This window comes from Telmatherina bonti, assembly GCF_933228915.1.
Source record: "Telmatherina bonti genome assembly, chromosome: 16".
NCBI lineage: Eukaryota > Metazoa > Chordata > Actinopteri > Atheriniformes > Telmatherinidae > Telmatherina > Telmatherina bonti.
In genome coordinates this window covers 19622796-19650081 of record NC_136614.1, presented here as the reverse complement: position 1 = coordinate 19650081, position 27286 = coordinate 19622796, and the positions used below count along the sequence as shown (strand labels likewise).

The 27286-nt window shown below is 37.8% G+C and overlaps 1 protein-coding gene across 1 annotated transcript in view; it reads left to right on the top strand.

Moving 5' to 3' along the window:
• The first annotated feature begins 472 nt into the window (after positions 1 to 472).
• sesn1 (sestrin 1) overlaps positions 473 to 27286 on the top strand; it is a 57227-nt gene continuing 30413 nt past the window's right edge. Inside the window, exons 1-2 of the mRNA XM_079255482.1 lie at positions 473 to 531; positions 1493 to 1813. Coding sequence (XP_079111608.1) covers positions 1535 to 1813 — 279 coding nt within the window. The 5' untranslated portion in view covers positions 473 to 531; positions 1493 to 1534. The remainder of the gene's footprint in view (positions 532 to 1492; positions 1814 to 27286) is intronic.

Sequence of the window (27286 nt, the reverse complement as noted above, 5' to 3'; positions counted from 1 at the left end):
TGTGACTCAGTCACTAACAATTTAATATTGGTAAATGCGTATTTTGATCAGTATAATGGGCCCTGCAAATGTGCAGTTATGTATGTAATTAAAAATTAGACTTAATGGAGTAGGAACGAATTGGAAATGTACAATATTTCCACTTTTCACTTTCCTATCCTGTGTTTTTCTGTCGGCCTGTAATAGCTGATAAACAAGAGAGAGGGGGGTTGCTGCTACTCACGAAATGTATGGTGGGATATGTAGTTAAAATGAGCCTTCTTCAAGAATGATTGCATGGAGAGGAGCATACATCTCCCAACAACTCTTCCCCTCAGAGTTGGGCAGGTTCCTAGAAACCAATCATGTGCTTGAATCAGAAGATACTCTCCTTAAAATATCGTAGGCACTCGCTCATTGGTCAGCTAGTTCTGCCAATCACATGTTTACCATCAAGTTGTTGCCTCCTGTCGTTTCTACCCTGGGAGTAACTGGTCAGCGGTGAGAGAGGCGTCCCGTTGCAGAAGACCTGCACCAAAGAATGTGGATAAAGTGAGTATTTTACAATGGCAGTTTTTCTTTTTGACTTCCAGTGAAAGATTTTTGCACAAGAATATTATTTTCTTTGCGGTTCCGTTTCACTTTACCGGTGTCTTTGTTAACGGTGAGCTTTGAAAGCGTTGACACAGGCAAGCAGAGACAAGAAGGCAGGTTGAATGGACTTCACAAACATGTATGAAATCTCGACTCAGTTTTTTTTTTTTTTTTTTTAATGAAGTTATCAGCTATAAACACGCATTTTTACTTGAAAAGGCTGTGTCTGCTTATATTTAAATGCCATGTTAGACATTTTGTATGCATCATGTTCTTATAGGAAATTAACAAAGGAGCAGAAGGAAATAATCACAGTATTGTCATCAGTGAACAATACCAATGAAATCTTTTTGTGATCATGGAGGGCTGAGATCATGATGCTTGCATTCAGGTTATTTCTTTATTTGCTTGCTTTCTAGTAATGTTTTAAATGATGATTTTCAGGAAATATTCATTCATGGAAAGGGTTCTTCCATATGACAAAATAATTTTGTTTACTTTTAAGATTTCATTTTTAATTTTGTGTAAATAAGTATACTTATTTACTTAAAATAAGATTTAAACTTTAAATGCTGTTAGGCAAATTATATTTACAAATGACTTTCAGGAAAATTGTACTATTATTACAATATGCAAAAAGTTTACACCAACACAGGTTTTGTACATGATTTTTTGGAAGAAAACAGGTTGTTTCAGAGGGGAAAAAAAACTAACTAATTGCACTGCATTTTCTTTTGTTATTCATCATCTGCTAATAACAGATAAGTCTGTGATAAACTAACATTTGGCAATAAAATTAGTTAATTTAATGGCATCTGACAATAATAATAATACATATAGTTGCCCACCCCTAACTATTAGTGTAGCTTCAAACAAAACCAGACAGTATATTTCTCTAATATGTTTTTTTTTTTTGTAGCTTCCTGTAAGACTGCACAATCATTAGTCCTACATATAAGAAATGGAGGCGCAGGACCAGGAACCACTGGGGAGATGGGACAGGCTGGGCAGCCGAGATACCAGCTCCAGAACTGATGCCATGGAGTACATCTGCCAGGAGGTCATGAAGAAAGTAGAGACCATCGGACCAATACCCACTTTGGCCCCATCACCTCCAGTCTCAGGAAGTCCTCCCAAAAGTGACTTGAACGACACCCTGGCTCACCTTCTCATGCTTTCCAAACGTTGTCCCTTTGAAGATGTCAGAGACCGATGTGTCCAGCTTCTGCGAGAAGTCCAGGTAGGACATGAATATAATATACAATGACAGTCTGGTGAGGCTTTCATCTCACTCCAGTGTTTGCTATAATGCTCAGCAGCCATCTGCCATCTCCCTCTCTTCACCTCTTAATAAGCATTGCAAACATTGTGGTTTAGTCAAAAGCTCACTAAGACGAATACATGTTTTGTCAAATGAATTACATTCAGCGAGGAACTCTTTCACCTTTATATATTGTCTTTGCTCAAATAATCATACTTTGGACTCCAAAAAAATCTGTTTCAAATGTCTAAACTAAATTTTGTGGATATTTATTAATTATATATTGGATATTTAGCAATTATAAAGGCCTATGGTAATGACTTGATTCCTAAACAAAGAAAGAGCACATAGTTTTAATGTGTCTCTATATCTAATCAAACAAATTTTACATTCTACAATGATTTACTAAGTGTGGATATATTGAACAGTTTTTCTGAGGAGTTACACAAAAAAGATCATGAACACACTAATTATAAGCAGTATCTGCGTGCCATATGTCCCTAGTTTGCATAATGAGCACAGACAGTTGTCAATATGTCTATGTATGTAAAAGATGATGTTCGTAATAAGAGTAAGGTCTTAAAAAGATTTTCAGATCTTACTCAAATCCACACAAAAAGTCCTGATAAAAATCATTGACACATGAAGGTATTCTGTTAGAGCTGTATTTACTGACAATACTATGTCCCTCAATCCCCCCTCATTTTTTTGTTATCAGTACAGTCTGTCATCTCTCTTGGCAGTTCTTTATATATTACTCAATGTTTTTTTTCCTTGTTTGTTTTGTTTTGCTTTGTGATGCTGATGATTTACCATGTAGTTTAGCCTTGTTTTTCTGGAATATTCTGGACAAAATCCAATGGAATATTTGTGGCCAAAACACAAAAATTATGTTTTACTGCAGCTACAAGGCCGGTTTCATGGTGAAGCTTATGAACACAAGCGCAACTTTTTCATTCACTGGCTCTGAATTTTGTCACAGATATAATTGACTGAATATGTTGGGAAGTGATGGACAGATGTTAAAGGTGTCTCCATCTTTCTGGATCAATTTTGCAAAGGGTTTCCCAAATGGCTCTGTATTACAACCCATCTGGCATATTAGGTTAATATAACTGCTTACACGTTAGTTAGTTAGTTAGTTAGTTCGTTAGTTATGAATCTATGTTGTAAATGATTTTGTCAACTGATAGGAGTAATTATACTGAGCAGTGATGGTGGGTGTGGCTTTCTTCTCTTGAATGAGCATAACCTAGAGAAGATGGCCAATCACTGAGTCCCTCCCCGGGACATCACGAAAATTTCAAAGTAGAAAAAACTCTCTGAAACCAAATCATCTCCGTCGGCATGGAATCCAATGTAGAGAGTGCTGGAAAACTCAAACATGTGCTTAGGTGTTAAAAAAAAAAAAAAAAAAAAAAAAAAAAAAAAAAGCGGCGTCACTCATATGTCAGATCCGTATTCAACACTAGAACAGAAAGCTCAGAAAACTAGAAATAGCATAATAGAGCCCCTTTAATGTAGAGTTCTTATGATACAACATTTTAAAACTCAATACTAATACTAAAACTTAAAAAAGGGCTTCTCAATTTGTGCTGCGGAGGGATGGAAAATACAAATACGTTGTTTAAGCAGATAACTGCAAAGCCATATAGTTAGCCTACATTGGTGGTCATGCTGGAGAGTGGAAATCTTCTATAGATGGTCCTCGGTTTATGAACATTCCTACGCCGTGGCATTACCTGAAATTCCGTGTAAGTCCAATTTTTACCCTTGAATACCCCATAAATCACTCAATTATGCTGGCGGTAAATTCTTCCTTCTCTGCGTCTTCGCCTTTCTGGTCTTTGAGGGTCTGAAAAATATGCAGTGTCTTCTCCTGAATGTAGAGTAGGCTAATGGAAAGCCTATGCTGATTCTGATCCTCGATCCAAATCATAAGCAGCCTCTCCATCTCTGTTTTTTTACATACATATACAGTATTTACTGAGCCGAGAACTGCGTAACCTTGAGGACCGCGTGTTCTCATTATGTTTGAATGGCAACTTGCTTACCTCCTGATACTCCACATATAATTCATAGACTGTCTTTAGGGAGCATTCACATTGACACTGTTAGGTCTGCTTTAACTAACCCTGGTCCACTTACATGGATAATACGGCTCTGTTTGAATCCAGCAACCCAGGTGAAACTTTCATTTAAAATCCAAACATTAATCTCACTTCACAGATTTTCTATCAGAGCTGGCCTCGTAGCACGAGCTGCTTTTGGGATCAGTCATATTGACAGTGCATCTCCAGTGTAAACTATGGGTGCACTTGGTAACTGATATGGGGGGGGCAAAGCTGCCTGCTGCGGCACCTGTTTAAAATGGTTAGTAGTTTGTTCTGTACATGAACTAGCAGATGCAGAAGTGCCCTTTAAATATCAATACCCATGCTAAACTATGTACTAAATATTAGTATAGATTGCTATCTGAGAATCACTTTAAAAACACCAGACTTCTCTTGATTTTAGCATGATTTTTGGCTGTGGTTTGTCTCACTAATGAGTCATCTAATTACAAACAAATACTAAGCCCAGCTACTTTTGACGGCCTGGCATGTTGTTTTTCTGAGGAAATAGGATTGGCAGAATTCCTGTTTGTGTGGAAGTGTTTTTTGGAAGATGTAGGAGGAAGGGCAGCGAGATGAGAGAGGGAGAAAGCTGCTTTGAGGGTTTAGCTGTACACCACAGTACACACCGTCTGGTATTTCTGAATTATGCTAAGCTGCATTTGCACAGGGCCTGCCAAAGACAGCATTTATGAGCCCAGTGTGGCAGCTCATGGTGTTCTGGCTTCATGCCTGAAGACCCCCTCTGACCAACACACACACAAACACCTTTCTCACAATGACAGGGATGGGAGGGGGTGAAGAGATGGGGGGCTGCAGCTCAGACAGACCTCTAATTCCAGCAGATCCGCTATTAAAGACAAATTCTTTGAAAACTCAGACAGTCTTCTCCTAATGTCCTCTTGCAAAGTAATCCCTCCTGCTAGGTGAGAATAATGTACTAAAACACTGTTTTAGCTTAGAGAACTATGGCTTGGAGTAATTTTCTGCTAGTTTCTGTTCCAGTGTTTAAATCCTTTAGAAAGAACTTTATCAGCTGTGAAAGAAAGGAAATGTCATTTTCTTTGGGTTTGACATGAAAAACATCCAATTGTAGGTCTTGTTGTTCACATTAAAGCATAGTAACAATAATTGTTGTGTACGAAGACCATTAGGAGATGTGGATGGATTTATTCACCTCATTACATCTTAGATTTTTTTTTAAAATGGAAACTAAAGTTATAAGTAACTTTATTATTGGTAGCTTGTGTATAACCACAAATATATTCAGTTGCATGTCTCACTTTTTTTCTTCCTTGTCTGAGTTGTTGTTTATTCTGCAGGCTGTGTGCATTGCTGAACTGTCACAGTGAAATTGAGTTGGAAGCTTGAAAGTTTGAAATGCTGTGTTGCTCTTATATTGCTAATACACAGAGGTCATGGGTTACTGGGTCACAAGCAAAAATAGGGTTCTGTGTGAGGTGGGGAAGGGTCAGGTTCCCATAAACCGTCGTTGTGTGAGGGTCTGCTGGACTGAACAAGGGTCAAAATCGCTTAGCTGTGCCATCCAACAAGTCAACTGAGCACAAGCAGACGCTGTCAGAAGACCATGCCATGGCCTCTGAGCTGAGTCTTATTGATTAAATGCACAAATGGGTCTGAATTGATATATCACATTCATAGCTGTTAATCCAGGTAAAAGACTAGTGTTAGATTGCTTTAGTGTATGAAAAGAGTATCCAAACTCCATCAGCCAACTTTCTCCAATGGCTTATGTTCCCCTGATGGCTGAGAAGAGACTCGTCTTCGGGCGGATACATTGAGACAGAGAGGGGTTTCTTTATGTAATCACAGCATTGTATTTAGCTCTCTACTCTTGCTTGAAGTAAGAGCTACTTTTAAAACATCAACCTGCTCTTTTAGTGCAGGCTGGCGCTCCTCAGATTCCAGACTTTTGCAGATCTACAGCCTGCAGCAATAAAAAGATGGGGGAAAAAAGAATGTACATTAAATACCAAAGGTCTTAGTGTCTCTTTGAATTTTATTCTCTTGGTTTCCAATTATAATTGACTTTAGTTTTTTAGTTTGTTTCTTGAAAAAGTAGTGAGTCTAGTGTGAAATGGAGACAAGGGTCCTTTTTGTATTCACAGATGTGTGCATACTATGTAAAACAAAGAAGCAGAGTTATTACTATTGCACAATGAGACATTACTCACTTAATTAGATTTTCATTAATAAAAAAAGGTATATATTTCCCATAACTAACTGTTTTATTACTGAGAACAGTTTGTTTTTTTGACAGGGGTTTAACAAAGATTCAATTTATTGGTTAATATATGTGGTCTGCCTCCTGCTCTTAAGAAGCCAGTTGCAGTTTTTACACGTCCATATTGAGCTAATTATGGGTGTTAATAATGACTAAGCAGTGCCAGTAATAAAACACTTAAGTGTGATAAATTAAGTCAAAATGACTTAATCATTTTGGCTCTTCCCAGAATGATTCAGAGCACGTGTGAAGCTCCAGGCTTTTTGAGATAACATCATATATTAATAATTCTCATTTTCAGACTGATTTTATTTATGATGGGTGCACAGCAAGGAATCTGTCATGCATTATTTAAAGGGCATGCCCTGCCTTTGAACTCATGTGTCAAAGTTGAAGTCTGCATAATTAAGCACACATAGTGTTCATGTAGTTCTCTCACCTACTCAGCGACCTACCAGAAGGTTAAAGGACAGTGTTAATTTATGGATTATGTGCTGACGTAATTTTAAAAAAATGTTATGTCACATTTTGTGTCTCTGTTGGGTTTGTTTTAGAAGCCTTGTCTGTATAAGCTGGTCTGCATAACTATGTAACAGTGGTGACATGCCTTTAGTGAAGCGACACAAACAAACCTGACTTGACAGACGGGCATGTGGACAGATGCAATATGGCTTTTCTGAGAATACAGGGTCAGAGTCCTCTTGTAAACTGTGGCATTTGCTCAGAGAATCGTTAAAGTTCTTGCACATCATCGTTGTGACAGAAATTTTTGATAGTTTCTAATCTGCCTTTGCCCATGAATGAATCCAAACTATGCACCTGTCATTGTCTTTGTGTCATTGTGTGCTCTGTGTGTGTGTGTGTGTGTGTGTGTGTGTGTGTGTGTGTGTGTGTGTGTGTGTGTGTGTGTGTGTGTGTGTTAGTGTGAATGCCTCTATAGTTCTCCAGAAAACAGGCTTAGTAAACTCTGGTTTTAACCCTGAACCCAATTCTGTTAATCTGCTTTTATTTAGCTGTACTTTGACCTAAGCAAATTTGAATCAAACAAATTACACACGCTATCAAATAATTGTTGACACAAAGTTGAAAAGGGCTCCAGACTCAAATTGCTTTAATAAAAATGTAAGATGCCAGTTTTAATGTAAACAGTGTGGAAGGACATGTGGTTGCTGCCACGAAAATGCATCAACATGCATCAAATAGCTCATATAGATGATATAACTGGCACCATTTACTGATGAATTAAATGACCCAGAAGGGATTTACTTACTTCCAAAAAAAGGAAATTCAGTTCTCCCTTTATTATCTTCCAAGAAAAAAAACTGTTATTGGAGCAACCTTTCTGAAGAAGGGGAGATAATGTCATTGCTGCTTTTGGCTGCTACTTTCAAAGTGACAATTGATTAGATTTTTCCAGTTGTACTAAGTCTGGATGATGTGAGTAAAAACAGGAGATGATGGTGAAAGTGTGGTGCCTGTCACATCAATGATTTTAACCTATTCACTTTTTAGAACTACATTAGTGGGGGGTTCAATCACTAAACCACACTAATGTTATAATTTCCCTTTGAGGTTTAATAAAACATGTTTAATTTTTTATGTGCCATAAATCCTTTATGTACGCTAAACCTTTATATTCATTCTGCTATGTATGCTTTGCATTCATATCAGCCCTTTAAATCTTCTCTTTCACCGGACCATTTCAACAAAGATCAACCAACTCTTTAGTAAAACCCACCTCTCAGGGTTTCTTCTTTAAAATATATTAATTTTTTCATTTATTTTCTATGTGGTTTTATGCAAGATCACAAATCGTTCATGTCATAATAAATATTTTATAAAAATTAATATAGCAAATTAATTTTTTTTGGTTTTTATATTTAGTGTAAATATTTAACATGAAATGGATTTAAATGACATTAACATTACATACGCTTCCCAGATACAGACATTCACTTATAATTCTAATCTAGTTTTACGATTTTAAAGTTACTGCAGCTGCAGTGTGAAGGGCCTCACTGATGGTGCGCTGCAGTGTGTCCTGACACATGACATATGTTGGACATTGAGTGCTGTCTTGTAAATCTAAAGCTGACTGCAGATTAGTTTTATTTAAACAGTGACTTCTAGCTGCTGATTGCGTTTCAGGGCAGGAGAACTGCTTGATAACCTGACAGCTGCCTTTAAACCGAACATTCGGCTCAACGATTTGGTCGTGCAAACTGTCAGTCTGTATCTCATTGAAGAATTGAGACATTAACCGGAATTAACCATTTCCACCCCATAGATGTCAACTATGTATGAATGAACTACTGAAAGTTATTGTGCAGAAAACCCCCAGCAACTAAGCTACCCTTCTTTTTGGAGTAAAGTTTGCCTCATCTCAGGATGAATTCAGAGTTTTCACTAGACACACTGTCTGGAATACAACCGAGTCCCTACAGAGTTCCTTCTGCTTAAAACAAAGGGGAAGAAAGTAAAAAGGGGAACATTTAGTCTGGGCTGAATATGTTGGATTATGGGCAATCTCTGCCTCCACCAGGTCAGATAAATTGCATGATGAGGGGGTGGGAAAGAAACTGCAGCAGTAGTGAGAAGCAGTGACCTTTGGCACAGTAACTGTATAGTGAAATGCTCTGTGGACATGGAGGACATGATAGAGAAATAAAGCTGCGGATTTACAGCTGCTTGCCAGCTGGGCAGCATGCAAGCGACCGGGTGGGGATTGGAGCTTGGAGGGGTGGATGTGAGTACTTTTCTGTGTACAGTCTGAGATGTTCAGTCTAGATGATATTGTTGCTGCATCAGGCTTTTCTACATTTTTTCTCTTCCTGTAATACGAATATCTTAAGTGTTTATCTTAAGTGCATCAATGTTGCTTCGCATGATCACCTTGTGGCTCCTTTTCTGGTGCTTTCCCAAGTTGATGCATAAAATGTGTTATCATTAACCTTTGTGGTTGTCTACAAGCTGAATGTGCATTAGGGGAATTGAAAAACCAAACCCTGTGTAAATAAAGTAATAAGTATGGGTTTATTTTGTTGTATGCTTTGTCTCCATTTTTTTTTTTTTTTACATTTTTTATTTCATCATAATTTCCCAGCCGTCGCCTTGTGTCAGTCCTTTTTATGCTTTACACCACAGTCTTTTATCTTCCTCCCTTTCTCTGTTTCTCCCCCTGTGTTCATGAATAGCAGGGCCAGAAATAATCACAGACAAGCCAGCACCCCCACCCCCATGTAACAGTGCCAACTAACCAACCCACCCCATCATTCCACCTCATGCCACTGGTACCATAATGACTGCTTATACTGGGAAAAAGCCCATACCCAACACCAATCGATCCTTCCCTCTTTGACATAAATGATACAGACATTACATGTTTTAGTGTAATGCTCATAATAGTAAAGAGTAATAATATGAACAAAATTAAATAAAAAAGAATTCCCCTTTTCAGAATTAAACCATTTCTTAACTATTTGCATATCTAGAGTTTGTGCAAACATAAAAGATTCTGGTGTTTTTCATCATTTATTCAGGCTTACAACAGGATTGACAGTGACCTAGTTGCGTATTTCCAACGTGCCCCCTCCTCCCAAGTCTTGAGTGTGCAACTGGCAGCATTGCACTGGCTGGAAGGTGCGGCTCAATGTTGTCTAGTCAAAGTAGAAGCTGCAGTGTTTGCATGCTTTCCTAGCATGTGAGAATTGACTGTCAGATCATCTTAGCAGAGCATAAATATAGCAGGACATCGGGACACTTTAAAGAACATGCTGTAGCTTGTTCTTATTTGTTATCATAAACTATTAGAAGTGGTGGTTTTAAATGAAGGAAAGGGGTGAGAGCCAAGGAGGAGCTGCAACAAACAATGTCTTTCTCTGTGTTCAGTTCGCAACCTCCAGTGGAAAATTACTAACACCCCCATAAGTACAAAGAACCTTCCCCTCCAGAGAATGAGCCCAGCTTAAAACCTTAATGTTTTCTGATACACTGCAAAACCAGACCCTGGTCGATGTGTATTACGTTAATTATGACCCAACTGAGACTTTTGCTCAAATTCACTCATTAGTTTTACGCTAATGTTTGATTGGATGTAATTTTATGGAGCAATTGGAAATTGATCAGTGTCAGTCAACTGTATTCTGCTGTTAAACCCAATCTGATTGGGTGTAAAACTGCAAGGGTCACCTATACCTCAGGAATTATAAGGAAGTTAGCTAGTAAATAGGAAATTGGGAAACACAACTGAGCAACTGTGCAATACTTTAAAGGCTGAAGACGCCACAGCACAGCTTGTCAAACTACAGGGTGGAAATAAACATGCTCATGTTCTGCTTTGCATTCATGTTTTAGCCTCAGGCAAAGAAGAATTTTCTGTGTTTTTACTATCAGGAGAAAAAAAGATTGGTTAATCATCACATAGATGTTGAGTGTACACGCTTCTCTGATTGCTTGTATGTATATGTGGAATTCAAGCTCTCATTTTTATGTTTTCAGCGACTAGGATGTTTTCCACTCTTTTGGTTAGCTCAGTGCTACCAGAGCAGTTTGCAGATTCAATCATTCTGGCTGTTATAAAACAGAAACTATATTTGTGCTGTGCTTAAACAAAACGTACCCCAAGTGTTTCATTCACGGTTACAACTTGTTGTGCAGGTTTTCAGCTCTGCAGACCTCCTTTGACCAGCAGGGCATCAGCAATTCAGATTTGTTTCTCAAATCAGTCCCTGTGCAAAGCTGCATTTGATGCAGCTGTAATGTTCAGTAAAGCCTCATCATGTTTCCATTTTCACTTTCTGCCCATTTTTACTGAAGAAAGTGCCAAATTAATATGGCTGCAACAAGGTTTGCTTTATTTTCTTTAAAAACCAAATACGTATTGTTTAACTAACTAAATAAACAGGGCTGTTTTTATGTATGGTTGATTAGCTCCATATTGGCAAAATAAGAGGAGTAAACCCAAGGTGCCATCACATTTAATTTATTCTTTAGTCTATCATCTGTTCTTACTTGAAGTAGTAAAAAGCTGTTTAATGATTTTGGCAATGAGGTGCAACAGTGATGGTTTCTAACATGTTCTTGTGATAGGCATACACACATGACCTTCAATAAAATAATATGCCACATAGAGGTTTCTGTATAACCCCACTTGTCATATGGACTGAGGTGTTGGTCTCAAACACTTCCATCTATGGACTTGAATGTTCTATCTATTCAGGGTAATTATAAGGGTTATTGCTCAGTGGATGCAGTGTTTGAAGAAAATTGATATATGCCTTTCATTCTTCACTCTCTTCCACTTTAATGCTCAACCTTTTACTCCATGAAACAGAATTAGCCATTGAGTGCAGCGGAAGAACCTACAATTCACCAGTTTAGCCACAGGAGGGCGCTCTGTGCCTGTAGTTGATGCTCTTTTAGATCTCAAATTGCTTAATGGGAATTTTCCATGTACTGGACTGAATGCATGCAATGCTGTGTATGACTTCATTTTTTTCCTTTTGCCCTGGTCACAGGGTGTTCATCCAATATATGTGAGAGCGACTTTTTCTGTGTTTGTGTGTGCCAAAGTGTCTGTCTTTTAATGTGAGTCGGTGTATGTGTGTTTACACATGTTGAGAGATTTATAGCAGCAAGCATTCAGGATTTAAAGGCATCTGCGGATCAGGTCGCAGAGCATGAATAGCCCAGTGGCTGTGATCCAAACCTCAGTAAGAGGTAGCCCCTATTAGGATACAAACCACATGGACTCAACACCCAGCTTAGCTAGTTTGAATACACAAACAAAATATTAAGATCTGGAGAATTGTGTAAGCATTAAAGTGGAGCAGTGCAGGTGAAAGCTGGTGTGTGTTTGCAGAATTTGTTTCTGAACAAAGACACGTGATGGAAAATTTATTGTCATAATTCTGTCAGTGGAAGCCATTCATCAAGTGAATCTGTTCAACATGTTTTTCAGCCTCGGAGGTTTGAGGATTTCATGTTTGGAAATCCAAGTTGTTTTAGTTTATAAGAAATAAAAACAACCTCATTTTGCTTCTGCATTGAAAAATATGCATTATGGGTTGTATGATTATGATTTTTTTAAAACAGATTCTTTTTTTTAGATATAGATGCTGGATTCATATACTGTGTTCAATTTCTTCCAGTACCTGTCAATCACTGTTATGCCATTGGTTTTGCCTTGTGTGGCGAAAGTCACCTACCTTTTTTATGAATTTAATAGGAAAACATTCATCACCTTCACAAAGGATAACATTTATACCATCTAATCCTTGAAAGACCTCACACTTTGAAACCTAAACTTAGCTGCTTCAGCACCTGATGAACCATTTCCCATTGCTGTCATTGTGTGGTGCTGCTCACCGAGGGGTTACTTCAAGCTTTACCCAGAGCTGTGTTGACTTAGAATTGGCTGTGATGTTGTTTTAGCATGTGTGGTATTGTTTCAGGCCCAGTGTGTTGGGATGGAGGGTATTGTGCTCTCTTCTCGTGGGTATTGTCCCAGGCTGATGTATGTGTGCTTGTTTATGTTATAGGCCAGTTTGTCAGGACAGTGACAGTTCCACAGCTATGGGACCTCCACATTCCCACAGTTGTTCACCTCTGACCTCAGCGCTTTTGCTCCAAATTTGAGTGTACATGGTAGAGCAGCAGACTGAGAGTGTGTGTCTGCATGTGTGATTGACATGTAGTGTTTGTAGTAGCTGCTTGAGTGGGTTTGCCTCATAGTGTTTACTTAGTGTAGGAAAACACACTCCCTTACACTGAGTGGGGTATTTGGCCTAAATCTAGACATGTATGTTCATGTCGAAGGTTATTTGGTGTCACATCACACACAAAACACATGCTTACAATGACACATTGTTTATTATACTGTAGAGTCGAATGGAAAAGTGACATCCTATCAAGTTTCACCTTTTGAGGGACATGAGACCGAAGCAACTTATTTTTCCTAAAATGTCTAACTCTGTTACCGTTTCTGTCCAGTTGAGTAGAGAAGGCTTTATTTGTTTATAGCCTGTAGTTTACACATTAAACCATCAAGGTTTTTTATTGGTTGTCCTAATTTTGGGAATGAGATGACATTTTCTGTTGAGGTTTCACCTCCAGGATGATATGTTCTATTTGCGCCATGCTAACCCTATTGGTATTTACACCTTTAGGATGCCGTCAGCTGTCATGAAGCTTCTAATTTCGTAAGTGAAACGAAATCCAGCGCGATGAATCTTGTGATATTGATCCTCAAAGACCACCCACTCACTTTGTTGATGGAGATTAATTGTTAAGCAGGCATCCATTGAGAGCCTAGCAGTCACACACCCTTAGGTCTTGACGCTTATTTATTGGTTGTGATATATATTGGTATGTTGTGGTAGATAAGGGGACAACAACTGGTATAGATGTTATTGATTTCATAAAAAAAAACAAAAAACAAAACTTTGTCATTTATTCATAATCAGACGTTAAATAAAGAAAGAAAATTGTGTAACACTATTATTATACTATTATTTTTTTTTCCTGCTTCATCAACCTATTGCTATTTCATACTATACCAATCAAATCCCCTCTGAATTGTAATTCAGTACAGCTACGAACATCATGGATGTACTGATGCAAATAGAGTTATAATAAGATGATGGGACCATTCAAGATGTGTAGTTATCAGTGTAATCAAGCTTTGTCTACTTATTCCCTGAATGATGACACATGTTAAAGTTTTGGTCCCATAGAGAGCAAGCAAGTTAATGTTATTCTCAGGGGTTAAACATTTCATGCAGCTTTTTCAGACCTCCCAAATATTATTAGGCCGACTAGATCACTTTGTTCCCTTGAAGAGCTGTCATGTTTGGGAATGTGAACCAAATGAACATAATCTGGTTGAATTTAGAGGATATTATCCTACAGTCCTACACATAAAAGATAGCAGATTGCCCTGCTAATGAGGAATATTAAATATTTAGGTCACATACTGATTTGGATGAAAATGATTGTAATGGGCTTAAACTGTATTTAGCTTTCCCATAGTGCAGTGCATTAACTGGCCCCTACTAATGTAACAACATTGTGCTTCATGTCATCATTTTACCATGCAGTTATTCTTCTTTTCTGATTTGCAATGTCTTAACTTGAAGCAGATCCTTGTTTGTGTACCTTTAACTCCACCACGATCTCCACAGTTTCAGATCATGTTGTTTGGTGAAGCTACACAAAAAACAGGAAGCATTTTGGTTGCAGGTATCTCAGATTTTTCTCATGTATGTTTTGTAACCTCAGCATACCAACTTCATCATGGCTAACATCAACACTTGCCTATAGGTCATGTGTCTGGTCAGTTGTGCCGGATTTAACACACATATATTTGCCATTTTAAATTTGTCTACACAAGTAACCCCACTTCTGAATTCCTTATGTGAGGTTTATGTGTTGGTGTTACTGCTTACAGTTTAATTGTAGGGAACTGTGTTTGAAAAGAAAACAAACACATGAACATCAGGTGTGTTGTTTAAATTATCACTTCCCTCTGAATCGGAGCCCAGAATCTTCTGTGGCATGTTATAATCAGCACTTTCTGCTGCTCAAAAAGCAAAAATGGGCAAATATTGTGTGCGAAGTGAGTATGGGAAAATAGTAGAGCTGTCAGAAATGCAAATAAGATTCGTTCACAATTATCTAAAAATACAGCTGTGTGTTGAATATGATAACCTGTAATTGCAGTGAAGACAACCTGGTAGCACAATTTTCTCTATCTGTATCTCTGTATATCTCTGTACTTGTTTATATCTGCTGTCTTGGTGTTTCTGTGGGCCTGTTTGTCTGTGGTGAGACTTGTAGGTGCTTGCAAGGCTGTGCTAACTGTGGTTTATCTTTGCAAGTTGCTTTGGCCACTTTAGATGCTTGTGTCTTAACTAAAAGAAGACTCACGTGTCAAAGAGGAAATAGTGGTGTTCCTATTTTTTGCGGTTTACTTTAACAGTTCAACGGTTTTAAAGTTCAGAACTAAAAAGAGTCTGGAAACTTTAAGCAAACAGTTGTTTACGTCCTGAATGCTGGCACACTTGTACTCCCTGTCCTCGCAAAGTTATTGGAGGAGATACATTTACATCATGTGTCGTCCATCATATTTTATAGTTTACTGGACACCCAGTTACAACCAGCTACTCACCATGACGCACAGACTTTCATGCTCACACACACCTTTATCCTGCACTTAGGTAATGTAATGTCAGAGTATTCTAGGGCTAACAACTTTACTCTTTTATAGCATCATCTGACATTACTGGCATGCAGTGCAGGAAAATATTAAGTAATATTCTATTATCAGGTCATTAAACGCACCACTTTAAAGCTGACTTCAATGTTTGTTTTAGCCAATGATTATGAATTGTTCCCTTTTTAAAATTTTTCCAGATGTTGAAGCAGATATTGGAGAAATCAGTCAACATATGATGACACATAGTTTCTACCAGATGAGCCAAGATAAAAATGGAGAAGCCACATTTTTCACTTGTGATTAAATTTCATTTCAGTCCAGATCAGATTTGAAAGTTAACAATTGTAGCTACAAACGTCTTCAATCTGCCTTTTATGTAAACGACACTACTCTCTACATGTGTGCTAGATATTTTTTTTTTTTTTATATAGACAACAACAGAACATGTGATATCTGTGAGACCACACTTGATCAGATTAAGACACCTAAATAGAAACTAATACTGCAAATTTGTGGATTTAGATCTAGTGGACAGCTGTTTCTGCTTTTTTTATTTTTATTTTTTTTTCGGAGCTACTGCCAGCAGTTAGCTTGATGCAAGTTGTGAGTTATAGGGTCAACACTCAACGCTTGCATGTAAGCAAAAACTGCATGAAATCTGACATGCTGACCTGCCATCCTAACTCTTGTTGCATTGTCTTGTATAAGATCTATGTTAGACTTATGACCACATACTCGAGTGACACAAATTAGATTTGGAAATCAGAAATAACAAATGAATTTGTTTGTCCATGCAGCCCTACATACAAAACAAACAATACAAAACATAATCCTCTCCAAAAAAGATTGTGTTTGAGGGAATAATTAAAAATAAAAAGCATTTTTTTCTATTGCTAAGCTAGTGTGCATTTTAACATCAGGGGAATAAGGCAAAATTATTATTATTATTATTTTTTTTTTTTTTTTAAATTAAAACTGAGGCTACCCCTTTTACTTGCAAACACTTAGAACTTGACACTGTGTGGAAATACACTGGTATTAGAGTAAAAAAGGAAAAACTATTCACACTGTGTTCCCTATCTGTTTGTCTTTATTTGAGAACCACAGCTCAGCTAAAGAAATGGAGGTAACACCAGGCAACACCAGAGCTAACTGATTAAAATATATTAATTTATTGATTATTAAAACCTGATGAAAAGAAAAGGGGAAAAACACAATCTGAAAAGAGGAGGCAGGAGAAGCAAACAAACAACACCACAAGGTTCACGTCAATCAATTACAGTTTTGCTGAGCAAACAAACAAGATGCACAATACACAGCACTAATAGCTTCTCCAGCTTCTGATGCAACAGTCTTTAACAAATGGCAGAGCCAAATTAAGGCTTTTTCCAAGACTTCCCATTTTACCCAGTCCAAATATAATAACCACAGTAACGCCAAACTCCTCAGCTGGCTGCCTTGAAAGGACATCAGCAGCAGAGTTAAATAATGGTGCACACGCCGGGATTAAATGGACCATTCGGCCAATCCCAGATGGTGAACTGCACAGCCTGAACGTCCAGCCAATCACATATTTATAACCACAAACAAAATCTGAATCTATGAACTATAATGTACTATATGTACATATGTACTCTAAATCACATTGCTCACTAAAAGATGCAAACAAAACTCGAGAAATGACCTGTTGAGGCAGTTCTATTCTGTTTTAGATTTTGGCCTCAGAGGTCAATAACAGAGAAATGACCACTTTTCTGAGGTTTAGTCTTGATTGTGCTTGGTCTATAATACAATGGAAGTCTGTTTCCAAGTAAATGCTATATATATATATATATATATATATATATATATATATATATATATATATATATATATATATATATATATAATGTGTGTGTGTGTGTATATATATATGTTTTAAGAAAACTAAAATAAGCTTTGTGTGGTCTCACAATATTCAGCATGTGTAATGTTCATCAACAAGGCATGATTGAGAGAATTTCATTAGCAGGTTACTGTGATCTTACTGTACTTTTATATATCTATTAATGCTGTCATACTATGTGGCCATAGAATGCATCGAACAGAGATCCAAAGAAAAGGGAATATTGGGAAACAATGTCGTCCATTGTCTAATGAACAAGACAGAAAATGAGAGGGCGTATTGATGGTATAGCACAAAGGATACTTGCAACAGCAAGTAGAGGAAGTGACTGAGGTTGAAGTGAAAATTCAGCAAAACTGTAAAGTAAAATAGTTAAAGGAAGTTACTGCTTGGATGTGGAAAGAATCTAAAAAAAATATTTCCCAATCCGTATGAATAATAAAGATGTAAGCGTCTTTGCTCGACTGGACTGACTTCTTTTGCAGGAAACATAATATTCTGGAGGCTAATCGCCGATAATGATATGTTCAGTGAACCCTTCCACTTTAAAAACATTGCAGGGGAAATTTAGTGTCTTGCCATTTATTAATCATATTTCTTCCTTGAGTTATTCCAGATGTTGGCAGCTGTCAGACTGATTGTATTGTAAATGAGTCATCACAGTGTGGATGATGCATAGTTTCTTTGAACCATGATCAGAGCTTTTACTGTCAGATAGTTGGTTTCAGATGCATTTTTGCAAACTGATAATCAATTAAACCTGATTTTATGATTAAGATCTTTATGAAATATTGCATGAAATGATGCTGGTATTTGTGTACTGTTACAAACAAGTAAAAGTCCTGCACTGGAATATTTAAAAGAGTTTCTGCTGACCTTCGGTAAACCGAGAACTACAAAAATAGTTTGAACCAAGCTAAGCCAAACTCTTCAGAGAATAAAAACATCTAGGCTGGAAGAAGACTGATAATGAGAGACAAAAGCAACTTCTCCATCTTGTTCCTTGGTAGACTTTTGTCGGCAAGTTGCCGCACCCTGTTTGTTTCTCTGTCGGTTTCTAGGTATCCAGACATCTTGCAGTTCATACTCCGAGGTTCTGAGGAAAGCAGGCATGTAAAGCAGCCAACCAGCAAAAAAAATATACACTGATCCTTTATCACTCCATCCGCATATTTCCTTTAATTCCTCCTTCAAACCACTGATGGTTATCACATGTTGGTAAATATCTGATAGATAACCTGAAATGACATCAGCTTTTCTTATTTTTACTTCTTAATTTTCAGAAGTCATGGTGCAGTTCATATCTGCTGTGGAAGCAGAACCTGTAGTAGTTTTTTTCATTTTTTTATATATAAATAAAAAATAGGGCTGCACGGTGGCGCACAGCAAGAAGGTCGCTGGTTCGATCCTTGGCTGGTTTGGTCAGTGGCCTTTCTGTGTGGAGTTTGCATGTTCTCCCCGTGTATGCGTGGGTTCTCTCCGGGTACTCCGGCTTCCTCCCACCATCCAAAGACATGCATGATAGGTTAATTGGTCACTCTAAATTGCCCCTAGGAGTGAGTGTGAGCGTGAGTGTGAGTGTGGTTGTTCGTCTCTCGGTGTGTGGCCCTGCGATGGACTGGCGAGCTGTCCAGGGTGTACCCTGCCTGTCGCCCAAAGCCGGCTGGGATAGGCTCCAGCTTCCCCGCGACCCTGAATTGGAATAAGCGGTTCGGAAAATGAATGAATGAATGAATGAATAAATAAAAAATAAATATCAGTCAACAGCAACAGTTTGATTAGCTCGCTTCAAGGGGGTGTCAGTGGGCTGTAGACCCATTTCTTGTCACTTGACGTCAGAGAAGAGGGAGGGGAAGGAAGGAAATCTATAAGGACCATTTGTTGTAAATTTTATGCAGCACTGGGCACAATGCGTTGCGAGGATATTCAGTAACTTATGCAACAGTTTCCTGGTGCTTATGTCCAGCCAGTGAGCGAGGAATCAATTCACAAATCAGGGGTTTATTACATTTGCTAGAAGCAGATTTTATTATTATTTATTTTAATCTCCATTCATTTTCATAAAGATATTTTACAGTTTATTCAAACTAAACTTGAAAATAATAGTTAAGATTACTCTGAGTGGACAGACAAGCTAGTGTAAATATAACCTACTTTCCCCCTGTTCTTCTCATCAATTAGCATGCTTAAGTAACCCAGTATGTCAATATAAAAACAATGTTCCCTCTCAGTGCCAGAATTGCCCATCTGTCATTTTCTTTGTCACCTTTTTGTGTTGACTTATCTTCATCTGGATGCTCTACTTTTGGAGTGTCGCCGTGCAGCAGGATCCTTGCTGCTCTGTTTGTTTACGCCTTATATCTTGTGTACATAAGTAGATATACTGAGCCTATTGCTGCCCAGTGGTCAGGTGCTTTGTCACATGCTTCTGCCAGCAACTGTGACATAAACATTTTTTTTTTAAAAATCAGTTTATGCAGTTGCTTTAATGGAAACTGTTTTTAAGAGTCTGTTGAAGAGCCGTACATCCATATGTGTTGAAGCAGTTGACATGCTGGGATAGTGTTGTAACTTCAGCTGAAAAGCTGATATACTCCTTAGTTTTCTATAAATGCAAATGATTAGATTAACCCTTTTTATTCTTCTATTGTTGGTCTAAACAAAGAAAATCAATTTACATTACATTAGACTCTGGATGTATTGCAGTTGAGCTTTTACTGTCAGGTTGTGGACTGTAAAACTATAAAATGCATCTACCAATGAGATTTAATGAAATACTGTGGAAATTCGCTTTTTTTTTTTTTTTTTTTTTTTTTGAGAGAAGTTCCCAACTTCCTGAAAATATACATCAAAGACACATTGATGCAGTACAATCATTTATTTTGATGTAAATCCTTTTTTTTTTTTTTTTTTTTTTTTTTTTTTACTGAAAACACAGGAGATGCAAGTAACAAGTAAGATTTGTTCATGGCACTGTAGAGCTCGCAGGCGGTGGCGGTAGCTCAGGTGGTAGAACTGTTTGTCCTGTGACAAGTCTGTGGTGGTCTGCAGTTCAAGTTCTGCTCCCCTACGCTGCTGCAGCCCAGAGAGGGACACAATTGTTCTGAAGGCCGGTCCCAGGCCTGGGTAAATGCAGAGGGTTGCGTCAGGATGGGCATCTGGGTAAAACGTGCCAATTCCCCTGTGCAATGATTCATTTTGATGACCCTTTCAGAGGGACAAGCCAAAAGGGAATAACAACAACAACTGAGCATAAAGACAAAGAGCACTTTCATTGTCTGATCTTTTACCTGTCAAATGTCAATACTGGCACAGGCCTCAAAAAATCCAGTATCTGTTGCGCTCCAGTTAACTGTCTAAGCAAAAACAGTCTGCTTAAGGGATAACATGACTTGTTTTTCTCACTTCTTCCCTTCCCCCTTATAGCAGCATTTATGCAACAATAATTGCACAATGAAGAAACCACAGTTCTTTTTGTACCCTATAACCTTTTATCACTGTTTATCAGTAATGCAAAAAGATTATTTCTGCAACCTAAAGTTAGTTGGTTCAAGGCTGAAGACTACTTAGTAAAATGAAAGTAAAATCCTAAATGGCCTGTTTCTTACATATAAATATGAGTCAGCATTGTGCATGTTTAAATTGTTTGTTAGAAAGCAGAAAGAAGACGATGTTGTTGAACTAAAGAATCTGTAAAATATCTTGAGTGTCCGTCCATTGCTGAATGCAAGTGTGTGAAGATTTCCGTCCAAGCACACCATCACTCCCTTGGCTCAAGTTTTCCATCCAGATGCACTCAAAAAGGACATAGTAAAGCGCTAATACCAGAGCTTATATCTAACAAGATTGAAAATAATACATTTTGCAAAGCAGATGCTTTTCCTCCTCGCCTGCCAATCACAGATGGTATGAACGGTTACACCCATCTTAAAGAAAGCCATGTTTCATAAAGATATTTCTTTTGGAACTTTGCAGGTTAGAAAAACAACTGTTTCTTTATTGTGAAATACCGTCTTGTTGCATAAACTCGAAGAGGGAGGGCGAACGAGGAAAGGAAAAACAAGTATGAATGTTTTTCCTTGTGCAGAGATTTTTTTGTATGTTCAAACCCTGCAATGCTTCTTTGCTCACCATATTTTTAAACTGCATGTATTTATCATGTATGGGATCAGTTGGCAAATATCTTTTTAAAAAAAACAGCAGCTTTTCTCTCACTGAAGTAAATGAAGCCATGCAAATGTTTTGACATAACTTGTCAAAATGTCTAATCTTGTGATTACAAAATAACTTCAAATGAAAGGTGAAGCTTGCTTTATTGTTTTGTTTGATTTGAGGGTTGTAGGGTTAAAAAGAAAAAAAGACCGCACACATGTATGAGCATAGCAAAGGATTGGACATGTAGTATTAGATAGCTTCTTTCTTCTTTTTTTTAATGTACTGTTAGTAAAACATGGCAAGTAAAAAGAACGCCAGGGGTCAAACTGAGCTACGATTAACAGAAAACATTTTGAGAAAACTGCATGTAAGATAAAAAGGCTGGCTTTAGTATGCCACTGTTTCTTGTTTACAGTTTGCCTTTTGTGCTGCCGTTAATGTGGGACGTGAAGCCTTATCTGTCCTTCTATCTGTTGTGTACGAGTTTAACAAGTGTTCCAACTGCACTTAACAGACTCTCCAGTTCTCCACACCCTCCTGGCCAGATTTAACCGGTAACTAAGCTCAATTTACAGATGACTGATGTTTATGTGCAAGAAACAAAGTGCAGTCTGTGTATGTTGGAAAGAGAGAGGGGTATAACAGAGAGAAGTGAATGCCATAGGTGCTTTTGGCAAAAACAAAATGTTAGTGCACATGTACTGTGCTCTCTCATACTCATGCACACTCATGAGTTTGAGATAGGCCCCCACCTAACTTGGGGGGGGGGGGCACTCAGAGCCTATTAAAGCCTGACCTGACCTCCTCTTTATTCCCTCTATCCATCACTGTGAAGACTTGCAGAAAACACAGAGCAGGAAAACAACAACTGCCGTTACCAGAAGGCGAGACGGCTGCTTCCACCGGCTGCTCTGATTGGCCCAGACGCACTGCCTGAGAGGGCTGCTATTGGCTGAGAAGAGACACACCTCTAGAATTTGTTTATGTGCAGCCAGAAAGCAAAGGGTGGGGAGATGGAGGAAGGGGATATTTGGGTGGGGGTGCGATTGCAAAGGGTTTAGCAAAGAGGTTAGAGTTTTTGCAGGAACAGGAGGGAGGGGGGCAGAGGGGCTTCAACAGGGTGCACTTACATGTACGCTGTGGAACAACATCTCTTGGAGTTTGCTCAAAAACTTCTAGGAAAAGGGGATGTTTGTTTGCTTATCTGTGTATGTGTGTTTGTGGGTTGTACTGGGATCCATTAAAATCACAACCAGGCTATCTTAATTTAGTCATGCCATTTATAAGCTTCCCAGAAATTTGACCAAGTATTCAATGAAACTTTTTTCCAAATGGAAAACGGCATATTTATGTTGTAATCAGATCAACATGCTACTGCTTTCAGACCCTCTCTTGCTTGCCACAGAGGCACACGTTTGTCATCAGCAGCAGCTAAATCACTCATGCTTTTCATATTTGGCATTTGTGAGTATGGTGCCACAAAAATAACTTGTATTTTCATATAAGAGCAACCATGCAGCCATCAGTCTTATAAGTTTATGTAGCTCAGTTTATTTAGGAAAGATTTTTGTCATCTAATTGTACTGTTGTTGTGTTGCAGTTCAGATCTACGAAAATGAAATTGTTGCACTGATATACTTTGATGTGCAATGGCTTGCATGTTTGCTGAGAATTCAGTTTAATCTACACTTTGGCAAGAAGACAACAAAAACCTATATAGGGAAAAAAAAGAGAGAAAAAAACATGTTACATCTTGGTCTCTACTTGTATTTTTCACATGTCACCTAGAAAGTAGACTGAAATAAACTTAAAGAAGACTTCATTGTGCGGGTGTGGTGCATTTTGAACATGGTGTGTTTATTAGCAGGGATCAGTCATGGATCTGCGCTAGTTATGAAAGCTGAGAGCAGTGCAATGTCATTTACTGCTTGTTTACCACCTCTCTGCGTCAGGATGTGCTCTGAGACATTAATGACCTCTGGGATAGCTAGTTGAAAGGGCTATAGGGTTACTGCATGCGTAGTTTACTTGCATACATATATCCTCCTGAGCATCATGTGACAAAACAATAAGAGGGTGTCCAAGTACACGCAAATAAAATGTATGTCACTGCATCAGCAGACCTCACTGCTATTCCACCACACCCTCTACCCTTACGTCACCTCTGTTTGTCTTCATTCTTCAGGCTGATGTATTTCTATCACGTGTTTTCTTCTTTATGTCTCATATTCAGTAAGTGTCAAAGATTAAAATGTGACTCCAGCACAAAACAGTGGAGTCTGTTATTTGCAGCTGCTTCCAGCTTTGTTTGGATCAGAGGTTCCTAACGTGTTTTCCTTGAGGACCCCTTTCATGCAAATGCTAAAAGCTGTCAACCTCCTGCCCTACCCCATGCTGAAAGCTTGCTTTGTTTTACGTGTTTGTTAATAAGATTTTCACCATAAATACTGTACGTTGTCTGAGTCCTGTCCTTAAAAGATGCTCAAGCTGAATTAACAACAAATAGTCTTATTTAATTATTTTTATAAGATAGGGACAACTAATCGACTCTGTGGTGTATCTTAGACACATTTTATTTATTAAATGAGCAGGATAGACATGAAGTGCTCTACTTATGTGTCTCCTCTTATGCACTGACCTTACTAAACTCCAGAACATGGACAGAAATTGATTTGAGGAATAATTTTTAGCCTAAGAAGTGGCTTTATTTATCCATCCATCCATTTTCTTAACCACTTAGTCCAATTAAGGGGCACGGGGAAAATGGAGTCTATCCCAGCAATCATTTGGCGGGAGTCAGGGTACATCCCGGACAGGTCGCCAGTCCATCACAGGGATGTCTTTCTTTATTGAGTAAAGGTAATTTTAATTAAATATTTTATAGCAGATTTTGATGACGCCCAGTTTGGATCTGGTTTGAAATGTTTGGGGTGTCGGGTTCCCAAAACGCCAGTTTCATAATAAATTAAATGTTGGGGGAAAAAAATTAAGTGGTCTTCATTTTTAATCAGAGTGGCTCTAAATGGCCTTGGGGAACCCCTGTGCTCTTTGGGGAAGCTGGAGGAGGGTCCCAGATCCCAGATTGGAAATCACTGGTTTAAATGGACTCCATATTTGATCCCATCCTTACACTATCTGTTACGATTGTTTCAGTGTGTTTTTAGCTTTGATGAAAGCCTTCAGTAGACCAGGTTTTCATGCAATATGATTCATTCCCCCAAGCTGTACATCAATCACTTAAGAGCTATCTCATAATAGAATCCGTAAACAAGTGATATAATTTGTGCGGGGCTGTAGGTTTCATTTGCACACCTGTCAACCCCCCTCAAACAAGTTGTTTTTGCAGAGAGCTGCATGTTGAGGCATGTTGTGACATGTTATTGTAAATCTTCTTGTGTCTTCTGTTTTTCTTAACACACATTCACCTGGTAACAAATTTAGTTAAAAAAAAAAAATTAAGTTTATGGATAAATTGACTTGAGTGTGAAGAATTTGGGCTTCAAATCAGAATAAACAACTGTTTGTTCCCTCAAAAAAAACTGATTATAGTCACCTAAAGTTGCATGTATGCATTTGTCTGGGAAATTTAGACAATACACAAAAGGCTTTATTTATTTGTAGAGCACTTTCACATACCACAAGGTAGAGCTGTAGACAAAATGGCATGTCCAGAAATATTCATACTCAACTCAATAATCAATGAAAAAGCCTTTATTGACTGTAACAGTAATCAACAGCATTATGTCCCAGATTCTTTTGGATGGCCTTTGTAGGGATCCTTGGATTCCTTTTCACCTCTTAAACCATCAGCCTTTCCAGTGAAGGTGTCACTTTTCACTTCCGACCTTGTCCTTCCACAGTGTGGAACAGCTTGTATTTTTTATTAATACTTTTACTGTGGCCACTGGAACTTGATGACATTTAAATATGTCCTTGTAGCCCTTTATCTGACTCGTGAGTAGGCACAATGCACTGTCACAGGTCCTCACTCAGCCCGCTTGTTTTAGCCAAATTCTTCTGGGTTATTTGTTGGTGTTTGGTATGCAACAAAAAGCACAAAAACAAACCGATAAACAAAACAAAAACCACTGAATTAAAAACATAGTGCTTTCAGCCACAAACCAACAGCAAAGAGCTGCTGCTTTTCACATGTTAAGTTAATGAAAACATCTGTTCCTAATTAATCAAGTTAATTATGCTTTGGGAACAACATGAAGTGTTTAGACCATTTAGAAAACTGAATTTGTCCATAGCCCTGTGACTATGGTTATGAATAATCATCATACATGCTATTTTTCATGAAATGAAGTCTTGAAAAGCTTCTGAGACCAACTTTAGTAGTCAGGTGCCAAAACGTTCCAAATGATTCACACATTTTAGTTTGTTCTACTTCCAACACAAAATCTGTAAATTCAGTCATAAGCAATCTTGTCTTCATTCTATGAATCATTGTTCAATCATGAAAATGTTACATTTTTTGTCAATTTGCTATTAAAACATTTAAATCCTGTCACTGGTTATAATTAGATTTGAATGATATAATTTAATATGGTTTGTGTTGTAACGTTAGCTGATAGATATTTCAACGTCAGTGTTTTGTAGGTATGACCCTAATATTACAGCCTACAATTGGTGGACTAAACAGCTATATTTATTAGAAACACCTCAAACATTATCAGTGGTGTTGCTAGGTATGTGTCCTGTTTCCCTAAAACTGTCAAATCTGAAAGGACACAGTCATTATGGTTGATGTGTCTTGCACGCACCTAATTTTTCCCATGAAAAATGATGAATTGGGCTCGTGTTTAACAGCTTGTGTTAAAATCACAGCTACTAGCAAAGAAAACTTTGTTGTCAGTAGAGCAGAAAAAAGCTGTGTCAACCCTCCACCAATTGATGTACACACAGTATCATGACATGCTAGTTTAGCCGTCAACAGAACAACTAGTCAGTCACCGTAGATTTCGTTTCAACAATTGAAGATACAAACTTCTTAGTCAGAAAACCTATATAACGTAACTCATTTTACACTACAATTTAAGAAATAAAATAATATTAGAAAAAAACAAAAAACAACTTTTTTCTTATTAGGGGCTCATTGAATTTCCCATGGACCTACTGAAATCCAGACTTGGCTTCTTCATAGCCTATTAATATGACTGCATTATAACAATATTATATTTTACCATTCATTCATTTCCATCAGCTAGACATCTATGTTAATCCCAATGGCTGTAGGAAGAGAGCTAGCAATCATATACATAAAATTATAAAACACCTACCTTTGTAGGTGAAACAAGGTAAAAATTGTTCCTATGGGATTGTTTACATTGCTTTATCAATAATTTCCATTATCGAGCAATTAAAGGTCTCTGAAAATAAATAAAACAGCACCAAAGATTTATATTACTATTCTTATTTGTGGCCATATGTTGGGATTTATGCAGCTTCCAACGTCTTTGGTCAGAGATTTTGATCAGAGATTTGATACAAAGCTTGACACAGGGATTCAAACCAGTCTGCTTCAGTAGAATAAAACCAGCTCTACCTCTGCATTGTGTTATCAATATTATGTATGATATTTTGTTATGCGTCTGTCTCCTTTCCAGTCAGAAGAAACATGTTGGTCAATTAAAAAAAAAACAAAACAAAAAAAAAAACGTAAAGCCTAAATTTGCCAGAGTTATGAATAATTTTGAGCCTAACTGTATATATAATTTACTGAACATGTAGCAGTCTCTGTAAATTAGTTTTACATTGAAAGTGTTCACGTAAACATGCAGCACACTTGTAAAGGCTAACTGGTGAACCACTCATGAAGATGATTCCTTCAAATCTT